We start from the raw sequence: 18,567 nt of genomic DNA, 5'->3' as shown, positions 1-18,567 counted from the left end.
AGAGCACAGCACTGGGTGAGCTTCTACAGGAAAAGTTAACTCCATCCCAGCCAGACCCATAACGGTCACATATTGAAAACACAGCACCACAGGGGCTGCTCTGCAGAGAATTACTTCGTCACAGTCAGAGCCAGTGCAGGTCCACACACTGGACAAGAAGGCTCCCTCTGAGCTCTGTGGGGAGTCTGGAAGGTCCTAAGAAGCAGCAGGAAGACTGAAGAAGACCAAGGCCCATCTGAAGGTTGGCTTATTCCCACCTGGGAGGCAGTGCTGGGCAGTGGGAAAGGCTATGAGAAAGACATGTGAGAAGACCATGAGAAACAAGGAAATATCACTGCCATTGCCCCAGGCCTGCAAAAAATCACTCACCAGACTTCTTTTCTGGGGCTGTGTGAGCCCAGGAGAGAGCAGTGAATGGAGCCCACGGAGCGTGAGCCTGTCTGAGGTGGACTGAGCAGAGCTCAAGTGCTCAATCTGGTGTGAGCAGGCAGAGGAGAGCTCTGCAGCCCCAGGGCACACAAAAGCCCCAGCAAAGAAGCCTGGCGAGTGATTCCTTGCAGCCCTGGGGCAATGGCAGTGACCCCATGAGCTGGGTCTGCCTCCCAGCCTGCCCAGCACGGCCCTGCAGAGTGTCCCCATGCCCCAGGCACCACAGCCCCCTCGCTCAGCAGAGCACCACTGCCAGCTGGGACTGGGGCTGGGGCTTGGAGGGTGCTTCCCCTGAATGTCAGCTTCAGTCTCATGGCTTCTGGATAAAAACATGATCTTCACTGTGCCCAAGGAGCTGAGAGACTGCCAACAGGCATGAGGCTGGAACATTGCCTGCAAGGTCGCTCCTGCCCTAGCACCTCCCAGGACTGGCACGGAACTGGCTCCTGAGTGTCAGAGAGGCTGGGAGCCCAGCAGGTGTGCCATGAGCTTGGAGGATCACAACCAGATCACTTCTACCTGGGCAGGTCCTGGCCCAAAAAGGGGGTGTTTTGTAGGTCTGGTATTATAAGCTCAGTGGTGCCTCAGAAACACTAAGTCCAGCAGGAAGTGAATGGCTGTTAAATGGCCTGTGAGGTGACTGCATTCTGAAGTAGCTGACAGGTCACCCTTGACTCCTGGCTGGGATCTGTGCCTTTAGGCTCACATCTGCCAGTGTCCATGGTAGGGCAGCAGAAGGCACTTGCTGTGCATGTAGTTTCTGAGATCGGCTCTTTCAAAGTACTTGGTAGGCCCCATAGAGGAAGAGGTCTTGGATAGGGGTTGTCATGTCAGAGGTGTCAGCTTTTGCCTGAAGTCATCCTTTAGGACTGCTTTCATTTTTCGACACAGAGGGGGCCACTGCCTCCAAGACGCTTGGGGCAAACTGAACCATGCATGAGGGTTTGGAAAAAGATAGCCTGGGTGCACAGAAACCATTCCATATCCAAAAGTTGGAGGCAGGAAACAAAATTTTGGGGTGGTACAAGAACTGCTGGGCACATTGTGCATGGTTCACCTACAGCCTTTGTGTTCTTTTCCATCCTGACTTAGGTGCCACGTCAGTCTATAGAAAGGAGTAGCCAATGGATATGAGACAGATACTCTGAGATCATGAAAGCCACCAGAAAGCTGCCCATACGAAGATGACTGATATGGGGAAGTCAGGAAAAGCCTGGCCAGGAGAGATATGAGATTTGAGGGAGGAAAGAGAATATTGGCCAGCAGAAATGAATGATTTCTGTGAGTTTAGAACATTCAGGCAATGTTGATTTTGCTGTAACACTGACTTAAAATAGTCATGTAAAGCCCTTGCACTATTTTAATCACTGACATTAATCCCCAAACCTAAATGCTAGTCCACACCCTGACAGGAATCCACTGTTCTTATGCCTGACCTCAAACTATCCCTTCAAGCCAAAACTCAGCCCATAGCCCCTTTTCCTTACCTTTACTCTCTTGCTCACCCTGATCTGATCAGCTTGAGGGTCACAAGGAGGAGATGGGTGGGAATGCTCTGAGGAGCTCAGCTCTGCCTGAGGATCTCTTGCCCCAGCAGCAGGAATGTGACTGTGGCAGGGACTGTGAGGTCACTTCTGTCTCTGCACTTGATAGGGCAGCAGCAGGAATGTGTCACGCAAAGGGACTGGGAGGACACTTGTGTCTGGAAGTGGCAGGTCAGCCTTGACTTCTCCCTGGGAGCTGCACTTTTGGGCTGACATCTGGCAGTGGCCCTGCTAGGCCAGCAGAAGGCACCTGCTTGGCATGCTGACTGTTGGCATTGCTTCCTTGCAACACTGCAGGGCTGCAGAGGTGTCAAAATGAAGTTCTTCTAGTAGCATCACAGTACCCACCACATCCCACAGACCCCAAGACTAGCCCTGAGCCAGACAGGGGGGTGTAGGGTCTCCTCTCCTAGTGGCCGTGGTCAGGCCTTGGCTCTTCTTCACTGAAACCAACAAAGACTTTTCTCAGCACAGTGCTTTGCCTGTCTGTAACCATGGCCTCCAATTATCTGCCCTAACAAGGCCCTGGGGAGGCTTTGTTAGTAACAGCCCTCAGTGGGGCCCATTAATACTCCAAGTCACTTCAGCTTTTCCTCCTGAATTTACTTGCTCAAGCGGTTACATCACTCTCCTCTCAGTACCTGAGCTGATTACAGGGGGACAATCACTTCCCTGGACCTGCTGGTCACACTGCTTCTTATGCAAGCCAGGATGCCGTTGGCCTTCTTGGCCACCTGAGCACACTACTGGCCCATATTCAGCCGACTATCAACCAGTGTTCCCATGTCCTTCTCTGCCAGGCAGCTCTCCAACCACTCATCTCCCAGCCTGTAGCTCTGCTTGGGGTTGTTGCGCCCCCAGGTGAGGAACCCCACAAAAAGAACCTCAGAAAACAGATGAGCAGGGAGCAACCTCTTGGCTGTATTTCTGGCAACAGCTTTGGAGAGGCATCCAGGGTTCTGGGTTTGCTCTGAGCAAGACCCTCTTGCTACTGTGGTACTAACAGGGAGGCCAGTTGTGACCCAGAGCTGCACAGTGCCTGCTGCTGCCTGCAGCCACAGGGATGCCACTGCAAAGACAACAGGACTGTCACCAAGGTACATGAGATCTGACAGCTTATCCGAATAAAGAGCAAAGGAGAACAGTCCGGAAGCCAAAAGAGAGCAGCAGTGACAAGGCCACGTCCTGCTGCTGGCCATGGCCATGGCTCCAGGGAAGCAGCAGCCCCCACCCAAACTCCATGTAGCAGCTGGGCTCTTGGTCCTAAGCCCCTCCTGTGTACTGGGGCTGGTTCCTCAGCTTCAGAGGGGATGGGAAGAGATTGCTGCAGATAACAATGTAGACCTGATGTGTTTTGTTGTTGTTGTTGTTGTTGTTGTTTTTGTTTGTTTGTTTCTCTACATAAACTGCTTCTTTCGATAATTAGATGACTGGGTCATTGTAAATGAAAAAATAGAAATAAGAAAAACAGGTAGCAGGTTAAGGATAACATAATTTAAATCAAAACAAATAATTTGTAGAAAATATTTATAGAGAAATGTAGTAACAAAAAATTTTCCTCACAGTTCCTGAAATAATCAGGGAACTCACAAACATTATTGATTGCAAAGAAGCATGTATCCAAAAAGTTTCCTTACTGCATCCTTGAACTCCTGGTTCCTCATGCTGTAGATGAGGGGGTTCACTGATGAAGGAACAACTGAGTAGAGAACTGACACAATAAGATCCATGGATGGGGAAGAGATGGAGGGGGGTTTCAGGTAGGCAAACATGCCAGTGCTGATAAAGAGCGAGACCACGGCCAGGTGAGGGAGGCAAGTGGAAAAGGCTTTCTGCCGGCCCTTCTCTGAGGGCATCCTCAGCACTGCCCTGAAGATTTGCACGTAGGATAACATGATGAAAACAAAGCAACCAAAGGCTAAATAAACACTAAACACAAGTGGCCCAACTTCCCTGAGGTAGGCATCTGAACAGGAGAGCTTGAGGATGTGGGGGATTTCACAGAAGAACTGGTCCACAGCATTGCCTTGGCAGAGGGGCAGGGAAAATGTATTGGCCGTGTGAAGGGCAGCATTGAGAAAGCCACTGCCCCAGGCAGCTGCTGCCATCTGGGCACAAGCTCTGCTGCCCAGGACGCTCCCGTAGTGCAGGGGTTTGGAGATGGCAACGTAGCGGTCATACGACATGACAGTGAGAAGGGAAAACTCTGAACCAAAGAAGAAGACAGAAAAGAGAACTTGGGCTGCACATCCTTGATAGGATATGGCCGTGGTGTCCCAGAGGGCATTGGCCATGGCTTTGGGCAGAGTGGTGGAGATGCAGCCCAGGTCGACGAGGGCGAGGTTGAGGAGGAAGAAGTACATGGGGGTGCGGAGGCGGTGGTGGCAGGCTACGGCGCTGAGGATGAGGCCGTTGCCCAAAAGGGCAGCCAGGTAGATGCCCAGGAAGAGCCCGAAAGTCAGGAGCTGCAGCTCGCGTGTGTCTGCAAATGCCAGCAGGAGGAACTCGCTCACAGAGCTGATGTTGGGCATTTCCTATTTCTGGGCTTGGGGTCCTGCACAAGGAACAGAAAAACAATGAGTGTTTATCAGAGTTATCTTAACAGAGTTATCTTACAGAAAAAAATATATATGTACATTAATATCTTTTTTTCTTTTTTGCCTTCATTTCTCATTTCAGAGGAAAACTCATTCAATTTTTCATTTAATCCCTCCCAAATGATTCTCCACTTCCATTTTGACTTTTGACAGGTCCTTTTCATGAGTTCTGGCTGGTGCTGCTAGAGGGTGTCACTGAGAGCAGGGGACTTGCTGTGGGCAATGTGGGAGTCAGTCCTGCCCTAAGCAAGTGGTAAAGATCATATGATGAGTTTTCTTTTGTCTCTTTTGTTCTAGCAGCCCCACTGTATTCAAATAAATCCTTGTGTGTCATCAACGTGGTGATGGCTTCAGTGCAGTGTCCTTGAGAGAGCACATCAAGTCTGTGTGTTAGTCCTAGTGTCAACTGCCCTGTACTGGTGTCTCTTTGACCTACGGGACAATTGCACTCTTATGTTTCCCTGAAACAAACCAGGACACTGCTGAGAGCAGAGACATCGAGGCTCAAAGTGCCCAACTCCAGACCCCTAAACCAGTCCCCGTACTACCTTTCCTCCAAGCACACTGAGGACTAACTCCATGGGCATCTAAACCCCCATCCCCAGCCAGCCTGCAAACAAGACCAGCAGCAGCACGTCCAGCTGGAGAAGCCAGGAGGAATGCCAGCGTGCTGCTGCCAGGGGAGGCAAGGCCAGGGAGGGACAGACGGACACTCAGCAGACCCTCCTGTGCTGCAGCTCTGCCTGCAGAAGAGGTAGCTCCTGCTCATTGCAGGTGATCTGTGCACATCTCAAGCAAGGAGATACTCTCAAAGACAGGGCACTGGGCATCATAGGGTTTGCAGCTCCTTTATATCAGCTAGAATAAAACATGTGAGGATCACAAGGATGATGTTGGTGCAGTCTGTGGGCTGAGGTGTGGGAAGGGACTTCATGAAGTTCATTGATTAAATATTGATCCCTCACTGCAATGCTCTAGCAGTCTCAGCCTGCAGTACAAACCTGACTACCCATTACCATGAAACTGGCGTCCACTCTAACGCAAGCACAGGCTACAGAAAATATCTTGCCTTTCAGGTAACCCCTACCGTGGTCTTCTTGTTGAAAGCTCCAATCATAAATGCCATTCTCTAAAGTGTTTTCTACTCGTTTCTGGAGAAACAAAGAGACCCATCTTGACAGATGCTATCAGTAATCAGATGTGCCAGCCTTACAAGACCCCTCTTGTAACCCCACCTGCATGTCCCTGCTGCCAGAGCCTCACGGTTTCAGGAGCCTGCAGATGTGTCCTGCCACACGCTGCCCTCTGTTGTTGTGCTCCTCAGTGCCTCCAAGCCCTCTCTCCTTCTCTCCTCTCTGTGTGCCAGCTGCGGTCAGAGCCCCCAGCCCTGCTGCGCTGTTCAGAGGAGCTGCTCCTGGGCACAGCTGTCTCTCTGCACTACGGCCCTCTTGCCACGAACTCACTCTGTCCCACGAGCCAAGCCCAGCTCAGCAGCACAGCACCAGCCCAAGGCACTGCAATCACCCCTCTGGGGGCTTTGCTGATGAGCCCATGAACCTCAGGCACTCAGAGACAATTGAAGACATCTCTCCAGAAGTCCAAGTCAGAGGCAAGTTTCCTGCAGTGTCCCCCTGAGGGCCAACACTGACACAGCCTCCCTTGGAGCTCATTAGAGCAGAACCCTGGAGGCAGTGAGGACAAGGAGACAAAGGCAATGTGAAGATGACACTGAGGTGTAGGAAAACTGGATGTGTTTCACCAGCACAAGGGTCAGGCCTTGACTCATGTTGCCTAGGAAGGAGATCTGTTCTCTTCCCAAATTGCTCAGGGCTCTTTGTGAAGCAGTAGGAGATGGGGATGTGCATGGCCAAGTGCAGGAGAATGGTATGATGCCTGTCTGGTTCATGGGTGGGGGCGAGGAGGCAATGAGGCTCTGGTGCTTTAATGATCGGCTGTCTCTCCATAGGCCTCAGTGGCAGAGACAACAGCCATAGCCATGGGCACAAAGACCTGGGTCCTGCTGGGACTCTGTCTTGTCACAGCCCTTAGTCCTTTCCACAGCAGCCTTTCCTAAGGACTCTCATAGCTGCACCTCTTTCCCTGCTGGCTGCAGTCCCTTCTGTTGGTGGTCTCTTATAGATCTCAGCTGAGTCTGATAACTCAGATCTTCTTGATGGCCATACTCCTCTCCTCCTGGCCACTACTCACTCAGCAGGGTCCCAGCCTGCCCTGATGTGTGGGGTTACTCTTTCTCCGGTGCAGGACTGGGCTCTTCTCCTTGTAAATGCCAAGAGGTGTATGTAGGCAAAATCCTGTATTTTCTCCTTGTTCACCCACATTAATGCTCCATTCTGTTAACAGCTATTGTCTGCAGGCAAACAGTTCCACCTTCATGTGATTGTCCTGTCTCTGACAAGATCGCAGCATCGGGAGCTGTAAGAAAGTTTGGATAATACAGAAGTAACCAGCTGAATGGAATTGCAGCACAGAGTCACAGAAGGGCAGGGGATGGAAGGCTGCCAGGTCCTATCACTGGCCACCACTAAGAAGATTTTGGCACCATTCTCTTTACATTGTCCCCTCAGGTATTTGTAGAGGTTGATAAGATCCCTTCTCAATCTCCTCTTCTCTGGGCTAAACAGGCCCAACGTGCTTAGTCTTTCCTCAGAGGACAGATGCTCAAATCCCTCAATCACCTTCCTGGCTCTATGCTGGACCCTCTCTAGACATTCTATGCCCCTCTTGTACTGGGGAGCCCCAAACTGCCCACACTATTCCAGGTGTGGCCTCACCAGATCTGCGTAAAGGGGGAGGATCACCTCTCTCAACCTGCTGTCCACACTCCTCTTGATTCAGGCTAGGAACCAATTGGATGGGATTGAGATGCTCCAATCCTTTAATCACCTTCCTTTGGCCCTTCTAATTTAGACCTGCACAACCCCATAACATTCAGGACACAGCTCCAGAGAAACTGAGAGCACGCATGAGAAGGAAGCACAGAAAAGGTGGAACCTGGCAGCCTTCCATCGCCTACCATTCTGTGACTCTGTGCTGCAATTCAATGCAGCTAGTTACTCCTGTATTATCCAAACTTTCCTGCAGCTCCTGATGCTGCTGTCTTGTCAGAGAGCGCACAATCACACAAAGGCTGAACTGTCTGCCTGCACACGTGAACATCTGACATGATGTCGATGTAGAGCTTGGTAGTGTGGTTTAGTGATGGACTTGTCAGTACTGAGGTAAAGTTCCATGACCGGGGTTACAGGTCCTCAGCCTTCTATGTTCCCTCTAAGCACTTTTACATTCCTGATGGCCTCATCCTTAAGAGTCTGATGGTATCATCAACCATAGGGCTTGCCAACCCCCATGGCTACAACCCCACATGACCCCTTCTTCATATCAACCATCTTCTTGACACAAATATTACTCCATATATCACACACCCCAATGGGACTAGCCCAGAGGCTATGTGCATCCTCAGCTTAGACTGCTTCAGGAGAAGGAACTGTAAAGTTCTAAGTGGGTACCACCAGTGGGGCTTTGGCAGAGCTGCCTTGGAGACAAAGGACATGAAACAGTTGTCTACATTGCTTGGCCTTCCACAGAACCCTTCTGTTGGGGGTTTGCTGAGGGTTGAAGAACAGCAGGTGTCAATGGCTACCATGCTGGTGCACCTGAGGCAGCGTCGCGCTAACCGAGAGTCCCTGATTGCCATCCATGAGCTGGGTCATCGACTGGAGAGCCAAGGTGTAGATGTAGAGCTTGGGAGCGTGCTTTAGGGATGGCCTTGTCAGCACTAAGACAAAGTTGCCTGACCTGGGTGACACGTCCCAGAGTAGTGTCAGGCACAATGCAATTCTTTTTACCTTCTGCATCTATAGCACAGGAAGTAGGACTTTGCCCTACTCTATTGACTGGGCAGCTCTTTTCACTTTACTCAATTTAGGTTTCCATGTCTGGAAGGAGCAATTTCCCAAAAGCGGCCAATCTCATGGGTACAGCTACAGCCAATGAACATATATTTCCTTTACTTTTCTTCCTGAGTATTCCATGGAAGACCCAATAGAGACTATGGATGTCTAGTTGTCTACTAAGATTCGTTTACAATTTCTCAGATCCCAATGGTCATTTCAAATATTATTTATTTTATTTTATTTTATTTTATTTTATTTTATTTTATTTTATTTTATTTTTGGTTTTATTTTATTTTATTTTATTTTATTTTATTTTATTTTATTTTATTTATTACTTTAATTGTTTCCCAAGGAACCCCTGACTTGTCTTAGAAAGGGTTTCATGTGCTGGGCTGGGCTGCAGTTACACGGACAAAGACCATTTCTGGAAGTGGAGGTGTCAGACCTCCAGACTCTGCTTTTCCTCCTGATGGAGTTCTCCAGAGAAGTCACCCTGGATGAATAGCAGTAGGAGAATGATGCTCCAAATGGAAATGCAACAACATTCAGCCTTTGAATCAAGAAAATATTTTTATTCTGTGCTTTGTGAAATCTTTTCCCTTAACTACGTCCTGCAGGTCTTTTCTGACATCTGCTGGTCCGGGGAAGTGCCTCAAACACAACGGGGCCACTGGAGGTTTTCCCTGGTTGCTTATGATCAGACAGCAAAGCTCTGCCAGAATACCCAGTATTTTTTTCAGTACTTGAATGATAAAGCAACAACTCATCAGCTCAAAAGATTCAATCCCTTCCGTAAAATGTCTCATGTGAAGTGTAATTTCTATCATGAAGAAATGTGATTTTTCAGGATGCATATTCATCCCAGGAGAAGAAATACTGGTGTTCACCTGTACTTGCATTGTCATCGCTTTTCTATCATGGTGTGCTCCCTCCCTCATCTTCCAGGCACAAAACTCATCTTGATTACATAGACCCTGCTGAATGTCCCCTTTCCAGCTCCCTGTCTGGACCTATGCACTTCCCATCATTCTCCTGGTTTGCCCTCCTCTTACCGTTTAATCATTCAGACAACTCTCAGTGACCCAGTTGCTGCTTGGAGTTTCAGTGAGTTCAAGGTCGCCCATCTCTCAGCAGTCTGTCTAATGGTTTCCTTAGTAAGACCCTCCTCGTTTATCATTGAATTAGTATGATATGGATTAATATTAACACAATTACTTAAAATTTCCTATTAATCACTGTAAAATACATCATGTACAGTCCTCCTTTTGGGAAGGTAAACATCACGGGAGGCAACAAAATTAGGAACTTGAACTTTTTTTTTTTTTTTTTTTGGAAAATTGGAGCATGATTTCCTGTTGTTTGTTTTGAAATAGGAAAAACCCTGCTCTTCCCACCTAAACAGGGCTTTAAAGGAGAAACCCTAGACCAATATAACCAGGAGAATGATGCTCTAAACTGAAACAGAACAAAATTCAGCCTTTAAAATGAAGAAAGATTTTTATTAGATGCTCCTTGAAATCTTCCCCCTTAACTACAACATGAAAGCTCTCCAATTAGCTGAACAAGTCTTGAAGACTTGAAGAAAATGTTGGGAGAGACATGGCTCCTTAGGAGTTTCTGTGTTTTAATGAGTTCCATTGCATGTTTTGGTGCTGAGTCAAAGAAACCTGGGTACTGAGAGGAGAATGATGCAACTGTGCGAAAAAAAACAAACTCAAAAGGAAAAGCTGAAGTGACTTGGAGTATTAATGGGCCCCACTGAGGGCTGTTACTAACAAAGCCTCCCCAGGGACTGCTTAGGGCAGATAATTGGAGGCCATGATTATAGACAGGCAAAGCACTGTGCTGAGAAAGGTCTTTCTTGGATTTGGTGAAGCAGAAGAGCCAAGGCCTGACCCCTGGAACTGTGAGGGGAGATCCTGCACCCCCCTGTCTGGCTCAGGACTTTTCCTGGAGGTCTGAGGAATGCGGTGGGCAGTGTGATGCCATGAGAGGAAAACTTGTATGACACCACCCTGCCTCTGCACAGGGTTACAAGGAAGCAAAGAGGCTGCATTTCAATGACTATATCTCCTTTTCTCATAAGCTCTAGGCAAAGTGTCAGGACTGTTGGGGCCTTCCCTTTTTAACAGCAACCTGTGTCTTTTCCTCTGCACGCTTAAATATGCTGTCAAACACTTTGTCTTATTTCCTGGAAGTCTGCAGACCCCCTATCTCTGTTCACCACCTTGCTCTCATCCCAGCATTTCCATCATTTCACCAACGTCTCATCAACCCTCACCAGCTGTTCCTTGAAAAAAAAAGCTAGGGTCTGATCATAGATACTCACCAGCACCTTCCAAGCCATGGGCCTGCTGCTGGCCTTGCAGCTTCTTGGCTAGACACAGCCAAGCCTTGTGCCTGCTGCTGTGCAGTCATGGACTCAAGCAGAAGGGACAGGACAACCCATGTTGGGGCCTTCTTTCTGTCTGGGTCCTCCTGGGTCTGGAGGCAGAGGGGATCCCCCAGTCAGCATGCCAAGCAGGTGCCTTCTGCTGGCCTAGCAGGGCCACTGCCAGATGTCAGCCCAAAAGTGCAGCTCCCAGGGAGAAGTCAAGGGTGACCTGCCACCTCCAGACACAAGTGACCTCACAGTCCCTTTCCGTGACACGTTCCTGCTGCTGGCCTATCAAGTGCAGAGACAGAAGTGACCTCACAGTCCCTGCCACAGTCACATTCCTGCTGCTGGGGCAGGAGATCCTGAGGCAGAGCTGAGCTCATCACAGCATTCCCACCCATCTCCTCCTTGTGGCCCACAAGCTGATCAGATCCATGGCCCCTCACATTAATTTGGAGTTAGGGTTTTGTTTAGGTCCCTTTAGCAGTGTTCTAGTGTTAAATAGACCATTCTAATGCTACTATTAAGGGCAGAGATCAGAGTGATTAAGAGAGTAAGAGCTAGGGGAAGTGGCTATGGGCTGAGTTTTGTCTTCTAGGGATACTTTGAGGTCAGTCATTAGAGTAGTGGATTCCTGTCAGGGTGCTGAGTAGCATTTAGGTTTAGGAATTTAGTTTACAGGTTGAAGCCAGGGAATAGCCTCATATGACTATTTTAAGTCACAGTTACGGCAGCATCAGCAGAACCTGAACCCTCTTACCTCTACAAAATCCTTAATTTTGGCTGGCCAAGCCCCTATTCCCTCCTCTCAGTCTCACGTTTCTCCTGGGCTGTCTTCTCCTGATTTCCCCATATAACTTATCTTTTTAGGGGCATGCTTATGATGCCTTTCATGATCTTAGACTATCTGTCAGTGTTCTGTTGGCTACTCTATTTCGGAGAAAAGCGCCACTTAAGACACGATGGAAAAGGACACCAATGTCCATCCTGCACAATGTGCCCAGCAGCTCTGCAGTGCCACAAAAGTGTGGTTCCTCCCTACAAGTTTTCTTTCCAGAATGGCTCCTATGGCTCCAGGGTAACTTTTCGCAGGCACTCACTTCCCCAGGCCACACCACTCTTGCCCGCAGGCCCCATGTGTCTCTCCAAGCCTCCCCTCTTCCCCTGCAGTAGTGGCACCTCACTGCAGCAGGTTGGTGCATCTCCAGGCTCAGGGGTGTTTCCTGAGGGCCTGCCCCGTGTGGGGAGTGGTGGGGAGGAAGAGAGCAAGGTCATCTCCTGGGGCATGGCTGAGCACAGCCCAGACATCCCACACCGTGGGCAGGCCCCTGCTCCCAGGCTGAGGCACACATGCAAGGTGGACACTTCTCCATCAGTCCAGCTTCACGCAGGGACCTTCAACCCTGCCCCAGTCCCAAGATTTGGCTACTTCTCCACCCACAGACATACCCTGCTTTCCATTTGGGGACTCAGGCAGGACTTTAAGGATCTGCAAAAGCCCTGAGTGTCCTTGTTTCTCACAGCCTTCTCACAAGTCTTTCTCCTGGCCCTCCCCACTGCCCAGCACTGCCTCTCAGGTGGCACTCGGTGACCCTTCAGAAGGGCCTTTGGGCTTCCTCAATTGTTCTGATGCTTATTAGCAACTTCCTGGCTCCTTCCAGGGCCTTCTTGTCCCTCATGAGGACACTGGCTCTGGCTGGGATGGAGTTGCTCTCTGCAGAACAGTCCCTGCGGTGCTGTGTTTTTAATATGTGACCAGAGCAATGTTGGTCACCCACGGCTGTAGTCGCTGTTCCTGTGCAGAGTTTGCACAGCATCAAGGCTTTCTCTGCTTCTCACTCTGCCCCACCATTCAGTCGGCTTCCACTAGATAAGGTTGCTCAAAGCCCCATCCAACCTAGCCTTGAATACTTCCAGGGACAGGGCATCCACAGCTTCCCTGGGCAGCCTGTTCCGCTGCCTTACCACCCTCTAAGTCAAGAATTTCTTTCTAATGGCTAATCTAAATCTACTCTCTTTCAGTTTAAAACCATTACCACTACTCCTATCATGACACTGATGAAGAGTCCCTCCCCAGCTGTCCTGTAGGCCCCCTATTGGTACTGGAAGGGCTCTTTAAGGTCTCCCCAGAGCCTTCTCTTGTCCAGGCTGAACAAACCCATCTTCCTCAGCATGTTCCTAGGAAAAGTGCTGCAGCCCATTGATTGTCCTCATGGCCCTCCTCTGGACTCCTTCTAATAGATACACATCCTTATTGGGGCCCCAGAGCTGAGCACAGTACTCGAGTTGTGGCTTCACAAGCCCTCCTAACAGATCAACATTCACTCCAAACTTGGTGTCATCTGCAAACTTACTGAGGGTGCACTCGATCCCCTCATCCACATCATTGACGGAGATATTGAAGAGAACTGGCTGCAGTACTGGGCCCTGCAGGACACTAAGGACAGGCCTCCATCTGCACTTGTTCACATTTACCATGACTCTTTGGTCCAGTGTCGTGGTTTAACCCGACCGGCAGCTAAACACCACGCAGCCGTTCGCTCACCCTCCCCCCTCCCTCTCTGGGACGGGGGAGAGAAATGGAAAGTGAAGCCCGTGAGTTGAGATAAAGACAGTTTAATAAGACAGGAAAAAAAATAACAAAAATAATAATAACAATAATAATAATGATGATACAATGGGAATAATACGAAAGTAATAATAGTATGTACAAACAAGTGATGCACAATGCAATTGCTCACCACCCGCTGACCGATGCCCAGCCTAACCCCGAGCAGTCCGGCCCCCTCCCCCCGGCTAGCCACCCCTATATATTGTTTAGCATGACGTCAGATGGTATGGAATACCCCTTTGGCTAGTTCGGGTCACCTGTCCTGGGTCTGTCCCCTCCCAGCTCTTACTGCACCCCCCAGCCTGCCTGTTGGCAGGACAGAGCAAAGGCTGAGATGTCCTTGGCTTAGTATAAGCACTGCTCTGCAACAATTAAAGCATCGGGGTGTTATCAGCACTCTTCTCATTCTAAGCCAAAACACAGCATTCCACCAGCTACTAGGAAGAAAATTAATTCTGTGCTAACTGAAACCAGGACATCCAGTTTTTAACCCCACAAAGCGTACACCTGTCCAAGCCTTGAGCAGCCAGTTTCTCTGGAGAATGTTGTGGGAAAAGATGGAAAAGCTTTACTGTGGTCTAGGTAGAGCACATCCACAGCCTTTCCCTCATCCACTGAGAGCATCACCCTGTCACACCTTGAGATCTGATTTGCCAAGCGGGACCTGCCTTTGAGAAACCCATGCTGGCTGGGCCTGATCACCTGGTTGTTCTGGAAGCGTTGTGTGATGGAATTCAAGGTAATCTGCTCCAAGAGCTTCCCCAGGACCGAGTTCAGACTGACAGGCTTGTAGTTCCGCGATCCTCCTTCCAGATATTTTGTAGGTGACCATCACAGTTGCTAGTCACCAGCTGACTGGGAACATCCCTGATAGCCAGGACTGCTGATAAATGATGGAAGGCAGCTTGGTGAGCACTTCTGCCAGTTCCCTCAGTACCCTCGGCTATATCCCATCCAGCTCCATAGATTTGTGAACACCCTCCATGAGGGATGGCATACAAGTAGTGGTGCCTGCTCACCAGGAACCAGGCCAGCTTATACAGAGCTTCCTTACGAGGAGCATGGCCACCAAGAGAATCGGAGTTATCAGACTAAGCTCAGATCCCATGAGACACCACAAACACAATGATCTACAGGAACGGGGAAAAAGGTACAGGACTGCGATTTCCTAGGACAGCCTGCTTCAGAGAAGAGCAAGGACACTGGAAAGGCTGAAAGTCCCAACAGAACCAAAATCTTTGTATCCATGGTAATGGCTGCTATCTAAGCCACTAAAGCCAATGAGGAGACATATTGTTAAAGCACCAGGGCCTCATTGCCTCCTCACCTCCACCCATGAACCAGGCAGGAGTCGTACCATTGTCCCGCACTTGGCAATACACATCCCCATCTCCTACTGCCCCACAAAGAGCCCTGACCAACCTGTCAAGGAAAGAATCTCCCTTCCCAGGGGCTGGAGGTCAAGGCCTGGCCCTTGTGCTTGGTGACACACATCCAGTCTTCCTACGCATCAGTGTCACCTTCACATTGCCTTTGTCTCCTTGTCCTCACTGCCTCCAGGGTTCTGCTCGAATGAGCTCCAAGGGAGGCTGTGTCAGTGCTGGCCCTCAGGGGGACACTGCAGGAAACTTGCCTTTGACTTGGACTTCTGGAGAGACGTCTTCAATTGTCTCTGAGTACCTGAGGTTCTTGGGCTCATCAGCAAAGCCCCAGAGGGGTGATTCCAATGCCTTGGTCTGGTGTTGTGCTGCTGAGCTGGGACGGGCTCGTGGGACAGAGAAAACACATTTCAGAAAGTGCCATGAAGCAGAGAGACAGCTGTGCCCAGGAGCAGCACATCTGTACAGCGCAGCAGGGCTGGGGGCTCTGACTGCAGCTGGCATGGGGAGAGCAGAGAAGGAGAGAGGGCTTGGAGGCAGTTGGCAGGGGGAGGATGCTGAGAGCTGCCTGCTGGAGAAACCTGCACAGCCCTTGACAAGGTAAGGGTCTGGCTGCAGGGCCATGCAGCAGCAGGTCCTGAAAGGGTCCCCTACTGGGTCTTGTTTCTGGGAGGGCAGTGGGCAATGCAGCAGGCTTTGAGAGTCCTGCTGGGTTTCCGTGCGAGGTGAGGAAGTCTGCCAGAAGCCTCTTGGAGTGTCATAACCTAGGTATCCCTGGTCAGATAAGAGAGGAGTGGCCAAACCTCCTCCAGACCCTGCAACGGTGCAGCTGGGATATGGGACACTCCAGCTTTCAGATATCCAGCTCTGTCTGTGGGGCATCCTCCTGGGCTGCAGGCTGCTCTCCCGCAGAATGCAGCTCTCTCGTGGCATCCTTGTGTTATCCAGGTGCCACAAGGAAAAGACACCTCCATACTAACATCATCTCCATGGTGCTGGATGGCTGTCTGTGGGCAGAAGAAATGAGGCCTCTGCAGCCCTGTCTAGGAGGGAAGAGCTGAGATCCTGATCAGTCCCCTGGAAAAAAGGTGAAGATTCTGTCCAGCTGCACTTGGAGTGGGGCTTCTCTGCTCTCAGCTGTCTCCTGTTTCTTCTCAGGGCAGCACCTGAGAGGGATGGTCCTGTAGCTCATAGAGGGGTAGCCCAGGGCAGCAGAGAGCAGGACTGATGGGAAGAGCTGCTCTGCTCAGTCTTCCCCAGAGGACAAGTCCTTTACCTCTTGGCACCCACAGGATATCACCTGGAGTGTGGAAGTAGTGTAAGGGCGTTCCACTATTCAATACCTCTCCTATGTGTTATACGGGCAACTAGGATAAAATAAAGTGAGGAAAATAGTTGCAGCTTTGCTCCTCAATCAGCTCAGTTGTTTGCAACAATACTGCAAAGCTCATTGGTCTGACATTTTTCTGACTTTGAGTTATCCACCCTTCTGTTTTATTTCCTATTTTCCTCAGAGAAGTCTGTTCTAACATTGCTTTGCCTTCTCCACTTCAACAGACAAGCAAGTACAAAGTCAGCAAATGCCCAACATCAGCTCTGTTAGCGAGTTCCTGCTGCTGGCATTCGCAGACACGCGCGAGCTGCAGCTCCTGCACTTCGCGCTCTTCCTGGGCATCTACCTGGCTGCCCTCCTGGGCAACGGCCTCATCCTCAGCGCCGTAGCCTGCGACCACCGCCTGCACACCCCCATGTACTTCTTCCTCCTCAACCTCGCCCTCCTCGACCTGGGATCCATCTCCACCACTCTACTCAAAGCCATGGCCAATTCTCTCTGGGACACCAGGGTCATCTCCTATCAAGGTTGTGCTGCCCAAGTACTTTTTTTAGTCTTTTTTTTTGATGCAGAGTTTTCCCTTCTCACCGTCATGGCCTATGACCGCTACGTTGCCATCTGCAAGCCTCTGCACTATGGGAGCCTCCTGGGCAGCAGAGCTTGTGCCCAGATGGCAGCAGCTGCCTGGGGCAGTGGCTTTCTCAATGCTGTCCTGCACACGGCCAACACATTTTCCCTGCCCCTCTGCCAAGGCAATGCTGTGGACCAGTTCTTCTGTGAAATCCCCTACATCCTCAAGCTCTCCTGCTCAGATTCCTATCTCAGAGAAGTTTGGGCAATTCTGTTTAGCATTTTGTTAGCATTTGGTTGTTTTGTTTTCATTGTGCTGTCCTATGTGCAGATCTTCAGGGCAGTGCTGAGGATGCCCTCTGAGCAGGGCCAGCACAAAGCCTTTTCCACGTGCCTCCCTCACCTGATTGTCACCTCCCTGATGATCAGCACTTCCATCTTTGCCTACCTGAAGCCCCCCTCCATTTCCTCCCCATCCCTGGACCTGGTGGTCACACTTCTGTACACTGTGGTTCCTCCAGTATTTAACCCCCTCATCTACAGCTTGAGGAACCGGGAACTAAGGGATTCCATCAGGACTCTACTTGAATACACACATCGTCAGCAAATTCACCTATAATACTATGCCTAATATTAGAAATCCCAGCTATTCTCAGAAAGAAAATAATATGATGTCTTCTATTAATAAATGTGTGTATTATTATTTCCTCTCATTATTTCACTTCTGATTAAATATTATTCCTAGCCTCCTACAAGTCAATTATTTTCCTGTAGAAGATGGCTTCCTGCGTAGATAAACCTAATAAGAAAGCCATCAGAAATTCATTGGTCTGAGCTGCAATCTCTTCCAATCTTTTCTGGAGCTGGTGAAAACCCCCAGCACGCAGGAGGGGCTCAGGACCAAGAGCCCAGCTGACACATGCAGGAGAAGCCCCGGTGGCCCTCGGGGCTGCCCCTCACTGCCCGCTGGGCTCTGCCTCTCTGCTGCCTTCAGGTCGGGGCTGCTGCTTCCCTGGAGCCATGGCCATGGCCAGCAGCAGGATGTGGCCTTTTCACTGCTTCTTTCTTTTTGGTTCATCATTTCTTTCTTGTGCTCTTGTATCTGTCTTAGTCTCGAGGTCTCATATTCGTTGATGACTGTCCTGTTGTCTTTGCAGTGTCTGTGGCTACAGGCAGCAGCAGGCACTGTGCAGCCCTGGGTAACAACTGGCCTACCTGCTAGCACCACAGTAACAAGAGGGTCTTTCTCAGTGCAAACCCAGAAGCCTGGACACCTCTTCCAAATGTGCTATCAGGAACACAGCCAAGGGGTTGCTCCCTGCTCTTCTGTTTCCTGGGGTTTGTCATGGAGTGAGGGACAGAGGCTGAAAGTCCCAGGGTGGTCCCTGAGGAACCAAGGGCTGGGCCAAGAACTCCCTTTGTGGCAGCACATGCCCAAATAGACAACACTGCCCACTGCAGTCAGTCAGATGGCCAATGCCAGCCTGGAGATGTCAGGAGATCTGCAGGGACATGGTGCTCACTGGGTAGTGATTAGAACCTCATCAAATGTATGAGTATCCAAAGACGGGTCTGGTAAAGGAAAAGAGGAATCTGAAGATTTGATGGGCTAAAGGAGGGCTCTGCAATGCCAGAAGACGTGGTGGAGAGCCAGCAGGTGAAGGCCCGTAATACTGCAAAGCAACAGTGGAGACCCTCCTTATAGGCTCCTGGGTCAGGTCTGGTGCAGCACTCGCCTGCCCTTTGTGCCCTCAGAAACACCCCTTGGTCCTGCCCAGCACTGCCCTGTGCTGCTGAGCAATCAGGGCAGGTG

At 50.2% G+C, this 18,567-nt stretch overlaps 2 protein-coding genes across 2 annotated transcripts; one reads left to right on the top strand and one right to left on the bottom strand.

Annotated features, from left to right (window-relative positions):
* Positions 1-3,568: 3,568 nt before the first annotated feature.
* LOC311216166 (olfactory receptor 14C36-like) lies at positions 3,569-4,504 on the bottom strand (the record flags this gene model as incomplete). Its single annotated transcript, XM_084297710.1, has 1 exon — positions 3,569-4,504. The coding sequence occupies one exon, from the start codon at positions 4,502-4,504 to the stop codon at positions 3,569-3,571; it is 936 nt and encodes a 311-aa protein (XP_084153836.1).
* An 11,927-nt stretch (positions 4,505-16,431) lies between these two features.
* On the top strand, positions 16,432-17,373 carry LOC311216165 (olfactory receptor 14C36-like; the record flags this gene model as incomplete). Its single annotated transcript, XM_084297709.1, has 1 exon — positions 16,432-17,373. The coding sequence occupies one exon, from the start codon at positions 16,432-16,434 to the stop codon at positions 17,371-17,373; it is 942 nt and encodes a 313-aa protein (XP_084153835.1).
* Between the last annotated feature and the right edge of the window lie 1,194 nt (positions 17,374-18,567).

The sequence above is a fragment of the Netta rufina genome (assembly GCF_964035555.1).
Source record: "Netta rufina genome assembly, chromosome: 18".
Lineage (NCBI taxonomy): Eukaryota > Metazoa > Chordata > Aves > Anseriformes > Anatidae > Netta > Netta rufina.
The sequence above is the reverse complement of the archived record's forward strand: the minus strand, read 5'-3'. Positions and strand labels throughout refer to the sequence as shown.